This window comes from Ceratocystis lukuohia (assembly GCF_044167205.1).
Source record: "Ceratocystis lukuohia strain C4212 chromosome Unknown Supercontig2_pilon, whole genome shotgun sequence".
Classification (NCBI taxonomy): domain Eukaryota; kingdom Fungi; phylum Ascomycota; class Sordariomycetes; order Microascales; family Ceratocystidaceae; genus Ceratocystis; species Ceratocystis lukuohia.
Genome location: NW_027263521.1, coordinates 2,402,923 through 2,419,292, shown reverse-complemented (window position 1 = coordinate 2,419,292; position 16,370 = coordinate 2,402,923). Strand labels below are relative to the sequence as shown.

Below are 16,370 nucleotides of genomic sequence, written 5' to 3'. Positions count from 1 at the left end.
TGGGTTTATGATTATTATGTCTCGTCAAATGGCGCCCTTGGTCTTCCTGACTCGCCATCTCTTCGTCTATATAAACGAAAAGCCTCACCTATAGCTGGAGATGCGGACAGAAAGGGAAGGGGAAAATCTTACCATCTTTTGTATCTCTCCCTCATCTTGAGCAACGGGGCGACAAGGAAGAAAAACACGGCGAGAAGAAATCACAAGAACTGAACAGAAAAGAAAAAAAAATCTCCAAGGGAATCATCGTTGTGCGATATACCCTGCAAATATCCTCCTCGCCTTACTCGACTATAAAAAAGAATACAAGATGGAAGCCCGTCGCTCTTCCGAGGTTGTGTGCTTTCTTTTTTTTTTGCTTTGTTTTCAGATGTGGCTAAACAGTGCCACCGACCGCTCAATGACATATCACACGCATCTTCATGCTTATTTAATTGTTTTTATTCATCTATTCTTTTTGTTTCTATTTACTCACGCTTCTATCGTTCGATACTAATCTCATCGGTCTTTTTCACGCTTACGCTTCTCTCCATCTTTTGTTCTTCCGAGATGGGGCGGAGCCTGGGATGGAAACTACAGAAGGCGTGCTCTTTTTGCTTTTCAGCCTTGGATTTCTGCATCTTGGCTTCCTTTTTGACTTTTTCCTTCTCTTATGATAGACAGGCTATTTATTTTCTTGTGTTCTTTTGGGGGGGGGGGGCGTTTTTTGCCTTGCTTTGCTCATCACTCTTGAATTTTAAGTTTATTTACCAGAATTTCACCATTGGTCCACCAGACCCGGCAATCACATGCTGTATATTTGTTGATTGCCGTGTCGGTGTACATGAAATGTTGTAGCTTGTAACGTGAAACCGACAAACCTATCGTGAATCTTACACATGTGAATGATCTGACATGACGTCTGTATTTGTGGAGCCTGTCTCCACCTGACAGATCCGGCAAACCGCCCCACTACACAATGGCAACGACGAACGATGCCTTGTCTTGTCCTGGTCTTTTATCTCATTCTCTTGGTTCTTCTCTTTCTCTCCCTCCACCCAGGGTCCGTCCCGCTACAAGCGAAGCAATTCTCCACATCAAAAAGCACAAAGAAAAAAAAGAATAGAAAAGAAAAAAGGGCACAACAACCTCGTGTCTAACAGGGTGGTGCTCCCTTCGTCGCTAATCCTCCCTCTATCGTCATCAATACAGGATAAATTCAAAATCTACAGTCTTATTCGTGCGATACCATGGGCAAAGGTTAAGCCACTTCCAACGCATCACGGCCTGGCCGTCTCCTTCCTTACCCCGCTCCGCTTGACTATATAGCACTTGTTGCCACCTCCGACATCGTCACGAAGGAAAGTTTTCTTATTCAGCACCTTCCCTGCTCCCTCGCGCCGCTGTCGCCTCTCGCCTCAGCAATCTAGATTCTCTTTCCCTCTCTCCGATGGTGCCGCTGTCCCATGGTGTGGAATGGGAGCTTGTACGAACACCCCGCCATCACAAGCCCCCCATCGTCTTATTATGCCTAATTTGAGCTGGTCCGATCTGATATCATCTCACCGTATCTCTGCTAGCTAGCCCCGCTCAGCTCGCTGTCCAGATATGGTTAATACGAGATTAAGGCGCATAAGATACGCCCCGTCAGAACTAACCCTACAACCAACTCCCCCGTTCGAGTGGCTTTTTAGATGCATGCAATTTCCCCTTGTGGGTTTTCTCGTCTCCATTGGACTCCATATTTCACTTTCTAGACTTTGTGCTTACACTAGACGCAAAGAGCTAGAACACAACTAAAAGCACCCCCAGCTTGTTGCACAGGTCAGACACTCATTTTCGGTGCTCTGTAGCACTACATGCGGGTTCCAGAATCTTAATGTCGATAAATTCACATTGCCCTGAACGCGAATGCATCCAATCCATACGTCCATGCTCACGCCCATTCCCATGCACTTGGTTAGATACATGAAGGCGCGTCTTTCTTCTCCGTTAGGCTCTAGTAGCTACTTCCTAGTGCGGATATTTCCATTTCCCTTCCCCTTATCCTTCTCCTTCTGCAAAAGGATGTCGCGCATCTGCGCGCGCGTATTGCGGCTTCCGCCAAGTTTGGGCCCCTTGAGCATCTCGTCATCGCGCTTGGCGCCCGGTCGTGGGGCCTGGTTGTTGATGGCTGGCGCGCGAGCTGCACGTCTTCGCCGAATGCGTTGCGACATAGCATCCATAAAGTCACGTCGGAATTTCTCGGCCACGCGGTCGTCCGCAGGCAGGTCATTGAGGTTTTCGTCCCCAAAGTTGCTGGTAGCACCGTGTACTTGGGATATGTCATAGACATCAACTGGGGTGTATAAAAATGCGATTAGTTGTTTTGCTTTTTTCTTTTTTTTTCAAGAGCCCAAGACTCAGCTCATAGACACTGCATGCCATGCCATGCAAAAGAAAAAAAGAGGGAGAGAAAGAAAAGAGAGCAGTAGGCATTCTCCAACTTTCTAGGCCATGTAGACTTACGCTTGTTCTCATGTAGAAAGGCTTCAACAACTTGGTCACGCTTAATCTCGTCGCTTGCCTTTCTATCGCGGATACGCTTGTTGCGCTGTGCACTGTCTGTGTCGCCCATCCCATGCGCATCACCCTCGCCAATAAAGCGGCGCTTTGCGCGCTCAATCGAGTCGATGTTCTTCATGCGTGCCTCATCTCCAAGGTCGACTTCCATCAGCTTGCCTGATTGGGTTGGCTTCTGCCCCTCGGGAACCTTAGCTACCAGCGTCGGAGCCGATACGAGTGGGGCAGCGAATGGGAATGAAGAGTTCAGTGCTCCGTTGGCTGCATCTACGCTATTTTCTTGATTCGAGTCCGTCGAGGATTGGTGTCGCTTAGCTAGTCGTGACTCTACATATTGATCCCTGGCTTATTAGTCGCGATATCAAACAAAAAAAAAGGGCCAGAGGAAAGCGCTTGTAACTAGCAAAATCCCCTCCCGCATGGAGAGAGTTGGATACTCACATGTGATGGTTTACCAGATTCCCCAGAATCCCCGTTTGCGGCGCAAAGTTCTTGATGCCCCCCCACTATAACACCCTCTTCACCTTCGCCATCCTTGTCGCGCACTACCAGCGCCATCCCATCCTCTTCACCATCATCATCAGTCGGACGTGACGCCTCAACACGGAACGCGACGCCCTGTAGCCGCGACTTCTTGGCCTTTCGCAACACCCCGCTAAGTGCAGGAATCGTCTCGTCATCGGATAAATGCCCCTCCAGACTGTCATCGCCCGGGGCAGCTAGACCTGCCGCTACCATTTTTGGATTGCTGGCGGCCTCATTTGCTGTTACTGAGGATGCATGCGCATCAGTGACTACATTTGTTGACGACTCGATATTGATAGTAGTGTCGACTGTCGATGGGCGCGTACGAATTTGTTTTCTGTTCTTTTTCGATTTAAAAATTATTGGCGCTTGTTCTTCGGCTGTGGGTTGTAATGCGTCTGACATTTTGGAAATCGTGATTAGACTTTTCTGTCGTGTATCGCTTTTGAAGATGATGTGGAAATCATGTTGAAAAAGGGAAATTGTTTTTTTTTATCTTCAGAAATTCAATAAGGCTGTTAACATGGGGGCTACTAGGTTACACGAGCTTAAGTGGATCTTAGGGTTGTCGGGATACTAAGATCGGTGTTTGCTAAAAAAGACAGCTTCGGCAATGTTCATCAACCTACATTTTCACACTCCCTCTATCGATCAGAGATGCTGCAAAGGGTGAGAGTCCATTCCCCCTATAGTTTCTTCATTGCATGTCTAACAATCTCTAGCTCTACTATTTAGTCCACGGCACTGTCCAAGGCATGTTGAATCTACTCGCCATGATGCTTACGTTATTACCTCAACTAGCTAACATGATCTTTTCCGTAGGCGTTGGCTTCCGGTAAAACTCGCCAACTTTAGCATCCGGTGTTTCGCTGTACTGATATCCCACAGGTACTTTACCGAAAAGAAGGCGCTTGAGTATGGGGTCACAGGGTGGGTGCGCAACACAACTACGAACAAAGTATGATGAGACAAACACATGCATCCCTCTTGCATAATTGTGTACTAATATTTTCAATGGTTAGGTCGAAGGTGAAGTACAAGGCGAGGAAGACGCGGTTAAAAAGTTCACCACGGCTATTTTAGACGGCCCCAAGCATGCCCACGTGGTGAGACTCGATAAGGATCATCGAGCTATAGTTGAGGGTGAAACGGGTTTCGAGATTAGACGAGACTAAGCTGGAAGGCACTTTTCCCAAGGACCGTGAATGAATATGCTGATGATACTGAGCTAACAGTGATAATTGAACTGATGGATGATGCAATAATTTGATGAATGCAGATGCAAGAATGATAAAGGTGGAAAACCATAAACAGCGATAAAATCACTCAATGCGCCAAATAAAAACTCCAGTCCTGGTCCCTATAGAGAGCCTGTTTCGTGCAGAGGAAAACAACGACCCAGGAGAGGCCTTGGTTCGAAATATCACAGGAAAAAGACGAAAAAGCAATGGGACAAGCCAGGAACGCAAACAAAAACAAAGCCTACGATCTCCCATATGCTCATGACACCTTGGCTTCTTCTAGCAGTCTTGTCACAGTGACAACTTCGTATCCCCGCTTCCGCAGCTCTGGTAGTACAGTTTCTAGCATAGGCAACGTCCACGGCCGACGGTCATGGCAGATGATGATGCCGCCAGGGCGAGCCAAACTAAGGATATGCCGTGCATTAATCCAGGCATGTGGGATCTGAGGGTCGTGCGGGTATATACCGCCCAGCACAACGCGATGGTTTATAGCACCGAGAATCTTGAGCATGCGCTCACTAAAGAAGCCCGAGCCGGGGCGGAAAAAGTTGAACGGCGGCAATGGTTGCTGCTCCGCGCCATAAACAGCTTTGATCTTTGCATGCACTTGGCCGACCTGGTCAACTAAGACGTCGTCTGCTAATCCACGTGATGGCTCGTCATGCATAGCGTGATTGCCGAGTTCGTGGCCGGCGCGCACCAACTCGCGCAGGCGCGCGTCAGGAACCGTACCGCCAGCATCCTCTACCTGTCCCCCGATAACGAAGAATGTGGCGTGGGCGCCATTTGCGGCTAGAATTGCGGCTATATCACGCGTATACGGAGATGGGGCATCGTCGATAGTCAGGGCGATAAGCTTCTTGGTCGTAGGCACCTCAAACAGCACGTTAGGCCAGCGGTGAGCGAAATGACGGATCAGCAGCGACGGCGGCTTGTAGATCACATATGGCGGGACGACGAGCAAGGTGCACAACGTCAGTAGGATAAAAAGGGTGGACATTCGGTTTCGGCGGGCACGGCGCCGCAGACGAGACGGAAGGCGGAGGAGCCGCAAGCACGGAATGCCCATATGTCGGTGTGAGCAGGCGAATGGCGGTAAGGCGGAGTGCGACTTGGGGGGGGGCCTCGGTTCCTAGGTTTCTAAGCCTGGCACCGGACGTTCCAAGTACGTCGTAGTTGTGAGTTCTTCCAAGGCAGAAGACAGTAGGACAAAAAAGATCAAGGGGAGGAGCAGAGAAACAATAGAGAAATGGTATAGCGAAAAGTAGTGGCAGTAAGACGGCCAGGAAATACAGGGGCAAACACAAGCAACAAAAAGCCAGACGGCACAGTAAAGCTACCAATTGGCAAAGGCTTTCAGCCGTAGACTAGCTGGCATAAACGTGAGCAGCGTGATACAAGCCAAAAAAGAAAAAAAAGAAAAAAAAACACCAACAAGCAAGAAGCCAGTAGATCTAAGGTCGACAATCTAATCGATCCATTGGCGATAATTTTGCGTCGCAACTAAATGTTGGTGTTACCTCAAGGGAAAAGATGTTTCGGGTAAATACCGGCTAAATATGCGGCAGTGGATACTAGGGTTTTTTTAATCGGCACTTAGGGTATATTGTACTATGTAATGACATATTTTGCATTAAGTATGAAACGCTGTTTCTTGTGCGTGTTGTCTTGATTTATGCAAGTCATTAGCAACTGGCAGCCCTGCATGAGACAAGACTCCAAATATGAGCATCAGCGTAGCATTACAAGTCTAACAAGGTGTCTTGGTGGAATGTAAATGTCACTCTTTGTCACAGGCTTTTCTCGTTCGATCTCTGATGCTGAGGGATTTTCTTTTACCCGGCTCAGACCCCCCCGTAGTGAAGGAAGCAGGGAAGAAGAACCAAGGACAGTAGAAAACGCAGGACCTATGGGAAGAGACCTGTTGGTATGTATGATAGCGGGTTTGGAAGCTGATTGGCTTATAGCTACTTGGGGGGACGTAACAGATATGTACTCGGAAGTAGATGTTGACGAGCGGGGAAGGCGTGTGCATGTTCTGCTTTGGCTTGACGTAAGGCCCAAAGCGCTTTTGTGCTATTTCGGTTGGCGCTCTGGATCCGAATCCTGCGTTCTGGTCAGTTTGTTCTTTTTCTTGCCGCCTCCCTCTCTTCTAAGTCGAAGCTCCACAAGCATTTACAGTTCTTTATACTAGCGGCAAACTCAAGTAGTATAATCCATCATGTGATCAGTGCGCTGGCTTGATGCCCGTGATAAGGCCTTGTTGGTGTTAGCAGCAACTAACAGTAACGCAACCCATCTGGCTGTGGTCGTTATGTCACTGATGGTGACTTGTCTCAGCCAATGTGCGACATGGAGATATCCACATGCTTTGGACTGTCTACCTGTCGGTGGATGTATACATGGATGCATAGAACACTGTTCCACCTCCCACCTCCTCCATTATCCTTTCCGCCTCCTCTTTTGCCTTCTCCAATGATCCCTCCCCCAACTTTCCTGGTTCCCAGGCCTTATCTGACTTGCACCAGTATCCCCGCCCGCTGACCTTGCCTCTGCTTTGGCTACTTTGGCTGCTTTTACTGCTTGCTTGTTTGCCCTGCCTTGTTCTCGTCTTGGCCCTGGCCCAGCTGTAGTTGCCGATCTGAGTGTAAAAGACAAGGAGATACAAGTCAAGGGTGTCTTGGCTCTCCTCCCAGCTTTAATCGAGTATGAAGACCCATTCTCCCGATCACACAGGCTAGCAAACAGTTTTAATGCAAGAGCCCTATCTTGAGCCTGACACCATATGTCTTGAAACTTCCCCTCTTCTCTTATTCTTATCCTCTTCTGCTTCCCCCGCACGCCCAACGTTGCTTTGGCAGCGACAGCATACGGGCTGGATTTCAAGATAAGGGAAGCATAGCCGGTATGATGGTTTGCTTGCTTGTTCGCCTGGTCCTTTTGACTCAGCGGGACCCCTGCAAGCGAGCACGCGTCAGTCTTCGCTAAAGAGGAGCTGATGTAGAGACAAAAAACATAAGTGCGCACGAAATATAGTGTAGGTCATTTTCTTGTGTTAAAATAATTTGTTATTTGGCTTTTTCTTTCTCCAATATAGTGAAATGAAAATCGTAAGAAAGAAGGGAAAATAATGAGCAATGAAATGCTTCTCAGAAGACAAAAAGAAAAGTAAGTGAGCGACAGTAAGATTACCTCAGAAAGGAAAAGGAAACTAGAAAATAAACATTGAGATCCAGAAAAGAAAGTAATAAGCCCAGCTAGGTTCTGGCTTGCGACTGCACCAACAGCGGTGAGGGTAGGAAGAATGGCGGATTCTAGCGCCGGAGGGGGAGGAATAGAACTGAAATAAAAGATCGAAATAGGACATTAGGAGGAAAGGCTAGCCTCTTTCTCCATGAATGGGACGAAGGAAAGGAAAAAGAACAGCCAAAGTTCTCAAATCAAGTCTGTCTCTGTCTCGCATTGAGACAAGACGTAAGAGAAAAGAACGCCCAAAGCCCCCATAAGGGATACCCCATCCCAACCAACCGATAAACAAGAAAAAAACAAATTCCCAATATATAAACGCCATTTCCGTATGCGCCTTTTGATAACGAGACCTGGATAAAGAACAAAGAGATATGAAGGGGGTATAGACTAGATATGTACAAACAAAAGAGGAGCAAGAAACATGTAGCGAAGTGAAGGCTAGCCGTGCTGGACTATATCGGATTTCAATCAGATCCAGACAGCCGCAGGCCTTGCCCCTCCGTTGGGAATCACGGATTCCGGGAAGAAGGACAAGCGGATCGCCTTGATTTCCTGGAGGTAGTCCTCAGGTGCAAACGCATACAGGCCACGAGCATGCAGATCACGCTCTTCTTCGTCGATAACTTCAAGTCTGTGCTTAACTCCAAACTCTTCGGCAATTTCAGCCACCTGGGCTAGTTCCTGGCCGAAGGGCGACATTTCAGCCTGCCGCGACTCATAGGGCGACTCAGCAACGTACAGAGGCCGCGATTGCATGGGTGGCGACTTGGCGGCGGCAAATGATGAGTGGGAAGTGGCGGTGGTGCTGGTCGAAGTAGTGGAGGCGCGAGAAAAGGTCATACTGGACTTGCTTCTAATGGACCGGTTGGGCGACGATGGGGCAGCAGTAGAAGCAGAGCGACTCACGGGGTTGTGGCTTGAGACGGGTGCAAAATGCGCTGGAGTGAAGGAGCCAGAACGCTGGCGTGCGGCATCAATAGAAGCCTTCTTGGTGTGGGAGGGCGCGCGGCGCGGGATAGCAGGAGGCATGTCAGACATCGCCGGCGCGGAGATAGGACTAGAGATGTTCATGTGTCTGGAGTCGGATCTCACAGGCGGGGAAATGGGACTAGAGATTTTCATGTGCTTTGAGTCGGATCTCATGGGGCCAGAGATAGGGCTCGAGATTTTCATAGCTCTCGAGTCGGATCTCACAGGTGGAGAAATAGGGCTGGAAATGTTCATGTGCTTCGAGTCCGATCTCACAGGTGGAGAAATAGGGCTGGAAATGTTCATGTGCTTCGAGTCGGATCTGATGGGAACGGAAATGGGACTAGAAATACTCATGTTCTTAGAGCCAGAGCTAGGGCCAATGTCAAACATCTCTGGAGTAGTCGGGCGTTCACAGATCGACGACTCTGGGCTTGTGGGGGCAGTAGAAACCGTCGAGGCAGAATAGGAAGCCGGGCTAGACAGATACTCCGCATCAGACTTGGCCGAATTTTGGCTGCTAGACGAGGGAATGCGGCGGGTAGTCTCGATGTCAGGAGCATTGTAGGAGAGCATGTTTGTAGTGTGGACTAGCTGGACAGGGCCTGAGATCTTTGGGCGGGCAGCATTGCTGTTGTGCTTGCTAGTGCTGCTGCTACGACTCATGAAGTCTTTGCTCTCCTTGATGTCTAGACTAATCTTAACCCGACGGTTTGTGAAGGCGCGCGAAAGAGACGACATGGCGGCGGTTAGAGTTTGAGTGAGTGTATGTGATGGTATGGGAGGGTTGTTCCTTGTGTATTCACGGGATCGACAGAAGGGAAAAGGAAATCAGTTCTGTAATTGACAGTGGACAAGAAACCGAGTAGCAGGCAACTTGAAACCAGAGAACGAGGAGAATGCCCGATAAAAGGGAGAAAAAAAAAGGAAGAGGGTGTAAAAGAGAATAAAAAGAATTAAAAGAGCGTGAAAATCCCACTTGCGAATTGGCGCTTTTAATGCGGTGGAGGCAAGACGGATGGATGAGTCTGCAAGCAAACAGAAAGAGCAAACACAAACAGCGTAAGTGCCTGGAATAGACAAAGAGCCGAAAAGGAGGGAAGATTTTCTAGCGACCGTTTAAAGAGACAAAGAACCGAGGGGAAAGACGGTGGAAATATATACTTTTTTTTTCACCGGCACACAAAAGGTCAAGCTGTGTAAAAGGGAAAAGACGAAAAATACAAGAGAACAGCCGATGTCCAAGCAGCTCGAAACGAAGGAAAAATAAGAAAGATTATCGCAGGATGTACAACGTTGAACAGGTGGAAATAGCTATGCACAGCAGGAGCAAGCGGCTGTTGCCTTCTTGTATTGCTGCAGGCAGAAGCGAGGCGGCGGGAAGTAAAAGACAGGCGAGGCTGTGACAACGATGTCGCTGGCGATGATCAAATTTCAAGGGCGTTGTATGAAGCGAAGTAAAAAGGAAAGGCTAGAATCGACAGACTACATCAAGCAGCGGCGTGGATATCAAAGAAAGGAAAAGAAAGAGGAACCAAGTAGATAAGGCGACTTGATTGAAGAAGAGAAAGACAAGTTGACCAGAACAAGACAGTATAGTATAGATTAGAAAAAAAGAATGAAAGAAAGAGAGAAAGTCTTGTATAGGCAAGAAAATGAAAGTGGTTGACGTCCAGGCTGCTTGTAACGTACAAGGAGATTGCAAGGTCGTGTCGTTCGTTTGGATCTCGCTGGGTATTCCGCTGGGGAAGAGGGAAGAAGAGAAGAAGAGGGTGCAAGTTAAAGGCCAGGGGATAAGGGGAACAAAATAGTCAACCAGTTGAACAAGAACCGCCACCATATTCAAGCCTGAATAACTCCCAAGTAAAAAAACGCGTGGTGCTAGATCTCAAGTCAGCGTAAAATCTAACATGGATCATGGGCTGCAGAAATGGCCCCCCCCCCCCCCGGACTGAGCTGCACTAGCTTGGGGGAGCTAAGGCGAGAAGGGGGGGGGAGACCGGGGTTAAGGGCGAGCCCCATAACGGCGCTGGCTAGGCCCGAAACAAACTAGGTCCTAGAGTAGTACTAGAAGGGAATAAGTAGCAGGTTAAAGCGGCAAGCCAGGGCACAAGCAGCAGAGCGGGCCTTGTTCTAAGCCAATGGACCTAATCTAGCAGTAGCTTTAGTGGCCTAACTAGCAACACTAGAACGCTAGTAGTGGCTTCGGTGACAATGGCAGATAGAGGCCTCTTTGACTTTGGCACTAAGCAGGAGGAAGGCAATCGACTTGAATGTGGCTTCGCTTCGGAACTTTGACTTGCACTAGCCCAGTTTCACACCTGAAGTTGCCAGGGAGAAGTGAAAGAAGAGGGAGAGAGGGAGCCCCTGTTCTATGCCCTGCATGCTCTGATGCTCTGAAGATGGGCCGTCTTGAATGGATCCTGTAGATGGCAAGTTATAGGATTAACAGCCAGCACTGGCCGTTTCATAGTGAGCAGGTACTAGCATTATATCAGTCAGTCACTATAGCAGGCTTGACAGGTACCAAAGGACAGAATCTCACAAAGTTGTCTGCCTATCTTTTAAAGGCTTCTTTTTCACACGTGCCTCTGTTTCCATGCCTCTCTTACAAACGTCACTGTCTCATACTTGGTGTCTTTATGCCGACTTTCTTTCTGGTAGCTGTGATAGCGCGGTCGCCGCCAAGGACCCAGCCCAGGAGGCCAGACTCCAAGCCAATACAGAGCTAAGAAGACAAACGCAGACCAGCGCAGACCTATATTACTCGGATGGCCAAAAGAGATAAGATAAAACCACATAAAATATGCTTCCTCCTACTATATACCCCTGCATGAGTACCACGAAAGACCGGGTGCCCCGTGCTGTAGCGCCATAACTCCAGGAACAGCCCTAGATTTCTTCAATGGCAAACTCTTCTTTTTCGTCACTTACTTGTTGCGAGTCTAGGGGCCGCTTGAAAGAGGTGGCGATTTTCTGGCTTGAAAGCCCAGGATTATTTGAGATTGATGATGACTTTGGCGAAAGTCAGCGATGCGCATATTATGGAGTGAAGAGGAGAGCAAAAGACGAAATGCCGTAGAAGAACACAGGACCAAGGAAGCCCCGACGGACGCTTTTCTTTTTAGTCAGCAATAAAGACCAAAACCGCCTACTGCAAGATATGTAGAAGAAAGAGAAAAGGAAAAAGGGGGATGAGATAAAAAGAAATAATGACTAGAATATTCAGACGTCGTTGTCGCCGTTCCTGCATCTTGCATCAACATAGCCCCGCCTCAACCTCAACTTGGAAGGAAGGAAAAATTCTGCAAAACAAATGCTACACAAATGCTACGTGAATTCAAATGTTTGTAAACCCTAATGTAACCCGTGCGGTAAGCCTTTTCCACACACCATCGCGAGATATGGCTGTTCTTTTGCGCGGACCTAGAATCTCTCCTATTGTCCGCGCCATATTTTCCCCGAACTTTCTTCTATGTCTTTGCTGCTGTTGTTTCTTCCTTCTAGCAGCTGCTTTTTTTTCTTTTTTTTTTTCGCTCTTGTCTTGTCTCTCCAGCGACCAAGACGACACGGCACGACAGAACCAGGCAAACGCAAGACAGCCTCCGACACGTTTCATCCGTCAACCTCAACCTCAACTAAGCCGGGTAGCTGCATGGAGCGACGGAAATATTGTGTGCTGTATGGGATGGGCTTGAGGGCTAGGCTCTTCACACAGAGACACAGACACTTCTTTGGTTGGTTGGCTACAACCACCAAGCACTTAGCGACTCCTACCCCAAACAATCCCTTTCCTCTCACCTCACACTTTGTGACAAAGTGATAAACCTTTTTTTCTTAGCCGGCTGCCCCTTGGCCTGTTCCCTTGCAGCTTTAAAGTGTTTTCAAAGCTTAACCGAAAGGAAGACTGGCGCCAAAAAGGTAAAGAAGCCTAGACCCACGAGCGAGAAGGGCCAAAGAGAGACTAGAGAGGGCCAATGAGGGCTAAAGAGGAAAGGAGACCTGGTCAAATGAATCAAAGCGTCGCAAAAGCTGAGAAAACAAGGGAGGAGAACAGACAACATGACGCTGTTCTACTTTCCTTTGCTTTCTCTGATGCAAGCCACTTCCATACCAAGCGCTCGCTTCAAGCCAAAACTTGGGCAACAGCTTGTCTGTTGCTATGACTTCGTTGTCCAGCTGTCTACCTACCTGCACTTAATATGCGATGTCTACCTGATGTGTCTGTGTGTATGCGTGTGCGCACGTGTGTGTGTACTGTACTGTACTGTATGCTTCCACTCACAGCCAACGCTGAAATTTGAAATGCATCTAGCTTGTGCCTGGCGATCCTGTCATAAAAGGCTATTTCACACAAAAGATTCCCGCAGCTCAACTGGTCCCCTGATCTCCCCCGATCCCATTCCATTTCCTCATTCTGCTATTTGTGACGAGCGCCACGTCTGCTTCAGCGTCCTCCTTCATTGGCCTACTGCATATTACTGCAGTTCATTTATGGGGCAAAAAGTGGATGGATGGTTGTTCGGCATGGGGAGAAACACCAGATGATTGTGAGGCAAAACGAAAAAGCAACATGAGCAACATGAACCCAGATCTTCACTTTGTGGCTAACATGAGATAGATAGGCTCTTCCGTTTCCCACTAGCATTACCACGACCCAGATATCCAGCTTTAACGCTCATGCTATATTCCCCTTTCAACCCCCGTCAAGTTGTAGCAATATAGGTCGTAATATTTTCTTCCCGCCCCGTCGGGAAGTTTCTCTTGCTACAAAACATGTCATGGGCCACTCACTGACTGGCGTTGGCATCAACTAGCATGAGTGGTGGAATGGGACCCAGGCGGTACAAACCCAAAACCCGCCCGAGTTACAATCTTGAAACAAAGTCAAAATAATGGTACCCTTTTGAGGCACAACGTAATTACGTGCGTCGCAAGACCCTCCCAATTCTAGCAAAACAATACAATATCCAGCACAGGGATGGATGGTATTAGACATGGAGACGGCTGCACAACTCAGATAGGGTTAGGGCTCAAGGTTTAGCAAGGAACTAATAGGCCTGGATCATCAATCAAGATGAGCGGGCGGGTCGGCACCAAAGGAACCAGATCCAAGGATCGCGCTGATAGACCTTTTGTTTGAGTGCTTTCTCAGCCCGCATGGCAGTTAGTCAGCAGGCTAACTAGCCGTCAGCTCGTCTTTTCTTTAGTTGAAGGCAAAAGCACAAAGGACCTCCAGCTTCAACTTGTTCTCGCTATCCTGACCTCAAAAAGAGTCGCCTCTTCCTTCAATTCCTCTTTGCCCTTCTGGTTCTTGCACGCCGCGGAGGAAGGCAGCTCATGACCCAGTACTATCTTGTGCCATGATTTCATGATTCCATAGCCAAGGCCTTTCTACCCGAACCCCAAGTACGAGTTTTGCTTTGAGCGCGGCCCCCGCCTCGCCGTTGGCTCTCATCCATGGTACTGCATAATAGGGATAAGAATCGTGTTTCATGACTATTTAGGAAAGAAGAAAGACAAGAAACGAGCCTGGAATGGATATATTATTACCCCCATTTTTATATTTGGTTGCTTCCTATCACACAGCCCATGACGTAGCTTTGCTGCATTCATCTATCCATTTCTACTATTTCACCATTTTAAGCCAAAATTGTGAATGCTTTTGCTTCTCTTCAATCTAACTTTTATTAGAAGCATTGAAATGCCCATCTATTTACTATACAACCTAAATTCCTCATCATGCAAATCATCAATAACTGTAAAGCAACAGTCTCCCCCCACCAAAGACAAAGCCAAGTGGCTTACCACGGGCCGGAAAATAGACAAAGTCTTGAGCGCGAAGAACAAGAAATAGAAAAAAAAAACTCGGAGAATGTAGTCGTGATAATAAAATCTCCAAAACGCCCAACTGAACAAAAAAAAAGACAACGAGGGGAAAAGCGAAAGGGAAAAAGGAAAGGCTCTAAACATGAAGAGGCAGTGTGGACAGAGGTCGTTGAGCCATGAAGTTGCTTGTATTCTTTTAGTCTTCATCCATGGAGTCATCCTTCTCTTCATCCTCGTCGTCGTCATCGCTCTCGCTATCTGACTCATCAGCAATACCCACCATGCGGTCTTCTTTTTCAGCTGAGCCTTCGGGCACACGACCGGCAAAGGCTTTGCGGACTGCAGCATTGGTGCTGGTATCCCAGACCTGGAGGCTCCCTGCGCTGCCAGCAACAGCTAGTCGGAAGGCAACTTCGGAGTCGGGAGCAAACGCCGTTGAAAATACCTTGCCGACATCCAGGTTGCGCGAGACCACCATGCTGGGCCCCGATGCCTGGATGTTCCACAGCTTGACAGTCTTGTCTGATGAGCCTGTAGCAATGAAGCCAGGGATGACAGGGTTGATGTCGAACGATGACAGTGATTCGTCGTGGGCCTGCAGCGTCCAGACAGGCTTGGTGGCCGCGGGTGTGGCAGGAGCATTGCGCACATCGTGGTAGTGCAGAATGCCGTTCTCCGTGGACACGTAGAAGTAGTTGGGGTCGTGAGGGTCCCAGCGCACGTTTTCTACGTCCGATTCGACACCCCAACGTGGGGCCTTGGCATCAGGAGCGCGCATATCCGAGGCCACTACCGTGCGGTCATACGAGCCACTCAGAAGCACTGTTGCTTCAGTCGGATGCCAGGCCAGCGAGCACACCTTGTCAGTGTGGTACGAGTATGACTTGGCGCATTTGGTTGTGTTCAAGTCCCAGAGCTTGATGGTCTTGTCGGCCGAGGCAGACGCAAGCAGGTTGCGATGCTGGCGGTTGTGTGACAGCGAAAGCACGGCATCGGTATGGTATTCATCGTTGGCCTTCTTGGCCTTCTTTTTCTTCTTCTTCTCCTTGGCTAAAGTGGGATCCGATCCCTGGCCCAGAATAGCATTGGGGTACGTGGAATCAACAGCGTCTAGATCCCAAATCTCGATATCAGGGTCCATAGTTCCGACGGCCACAAAGTTGGCAGCCTGCGACACATTGACATCTGCCTTGTTGACGGGGTAGTCGAGCCACTCCAAGCATAGAGGAATGGCAGGGAGCATAATGTCATGGTGAACGTACATGTTGTCAGCCGCATCCTCGTAGACGTAGACCTCGAGCTGAGCCAGATCGTCCTCGACACTGGCAGCCAAGATCAGATTGTCGGTCTTGAGAATCTGAAGCTCCTCACGATCCTCATCATCCTCTTCGTCGTTGGCGTGCTCGTCCTTTAAAGTGATGTACGGATCGTCCTTGTTCGAGTTGTAGTAGGCTAGGGATTTGACGTTGCCAAACATGGCCATCGCCTCGCCCTCACCTGTGTTGTCCTCATCGTCGTAGTGCTCTAGGTCATATTCTTTGAGATCATCGTCATTGTAGTTTATGGGTCTGGGTGATCCGGGGATGTTAGCAAATTTTCTGTATAGGTTAACTAGAGGCTGTAAGGTAGAATGCAAACTTACTTGTCATCCTCGTCCATCTCATCGGCATTGGCGGTGGTGGGAACCTTGGAGCCTTTCTCTTCCTGCTCTTCGTTGTCCTCCTCTTCCTCATCGGAACCGTTCTCGGCATCGGCCAGATCGTTCTGAGCATCTTCCAGTTTCAACTTGGCCAGCTCGCCAATTCGGTCCATTTCCTCGTCGTCCATCGCATACTTGGTGGGGAACTGGGCGGCATACCCTCTGGGTACCCATCTGGTGGTCGTGATCATGGACATGCCGGGCGAATATCAGAATCAACGCTGCGTAGAATTTCCAGGTTTGTATCAAGAAGGAAACCATATAGGCAAAAGCTTGATCCTGCCCACTTACATGTTTTTAGTGATCAAAAAATT

At 48.6% G+C, this 16,370-nt stretch overlaps 5 protein-coding genes across 5 annotated transcripts; 1 reads left to right on the top strand and 4 right to left on the bottom strand.

Annotated features, from left to right (window-relative positions):
* Positions 1–1,985: 1,985 nt before the first annotated feature.
* Positions 1,986–3,471, bottom strand: HOO65_020596 (Hepatocellular carcinoma-associated antigen 59; the record flags this gene model as incomplete). Its single annotated transcript, XM_071006737.1, has 3 exons — positions 1,986–2,317; positions 2,488–2,866; positions 2,983–3,471. 3 exons carry the CDS (start codon positions 3,469–3,471, stop codon positions 1,986–1,988), a joined length of 1,200 nt encoding a protein of 399 aa, XP_070861234.1.
* A 368-nt stretch (positions 3,472–3,839) lies between these two features.
* HOO65_020595 (Acylphosphatase) lies at positions 3,840–4,241 on the top strand (the record flags this gene model as incomplete). The annotated part of the gene is made up of 3 exons (XM_071007100.1): positions 3,840–3,901; positions 3,955–4,024; positions 4,089–4,241. The coding sequence occupies 3 exons, from the start codon at positions 3,840–3,842 to the stop codon at positions 4,239–4,241; spliced, it is 285 nt and encodes a 94-aa protein (XP_070861233.1).
* Positions 4,242–4,566: 325 nt separating this feature from the next.
* HOO65_020594 (putative 30.6 kDa protein in fumA 3'region) lies at positions 4,567–5,379 on the bottom strand (the record flags this gene model as incomplete). Its single annotated transcript, XM_071000109.1, has 1 exon — positions 4,567–5,379. One exon carries the CDS (start codon positions 5,377–5,379, stop codon positions 4,567–4,569), a length of 813 nt encoding a protein of 270 aa, XP_070861232.1.
* A 2,648-nt stretch (positions 5,380–8,027) lies between these two features.
* On the bottom strand, positions 8,028–9,269 carry HOO65_020593 (uncharacterized protein; the record flags this gene model as incomplete). Its single annotated transcript, XM_071000108.1, has 1 exon — positions 8,028–9,269. The coding sequence occupies one exon, from the start codon at positions 9,267–9,269 to the stop codon at positions 8,028–8,030; it is 1,242 nt and encodes a 413-aa protein (XP_070861231.1).
* Positions 9,270–14,553: 5,284 nt separating this feature from the next.
* On the bottom strand, positions 14,554–16,253 carry HOO65_020592 (uncharacterized protein; the record flags this gene model as incomplete). Its single annotated transcript, XM_071006671.1, has 2 exons — positions 14,554–15,955; positions 16,000–16,253. 2 exons carry the CDS (start codon positions 16,251–16,253, stop codon positions 14,554–14,556), a joined length of 1,656 nt encoding a protein of 551 aa, XP_070861230.1.
* Between the last annotated feature and the right edge of the window lie 117 nt (positions 16,254–16,370).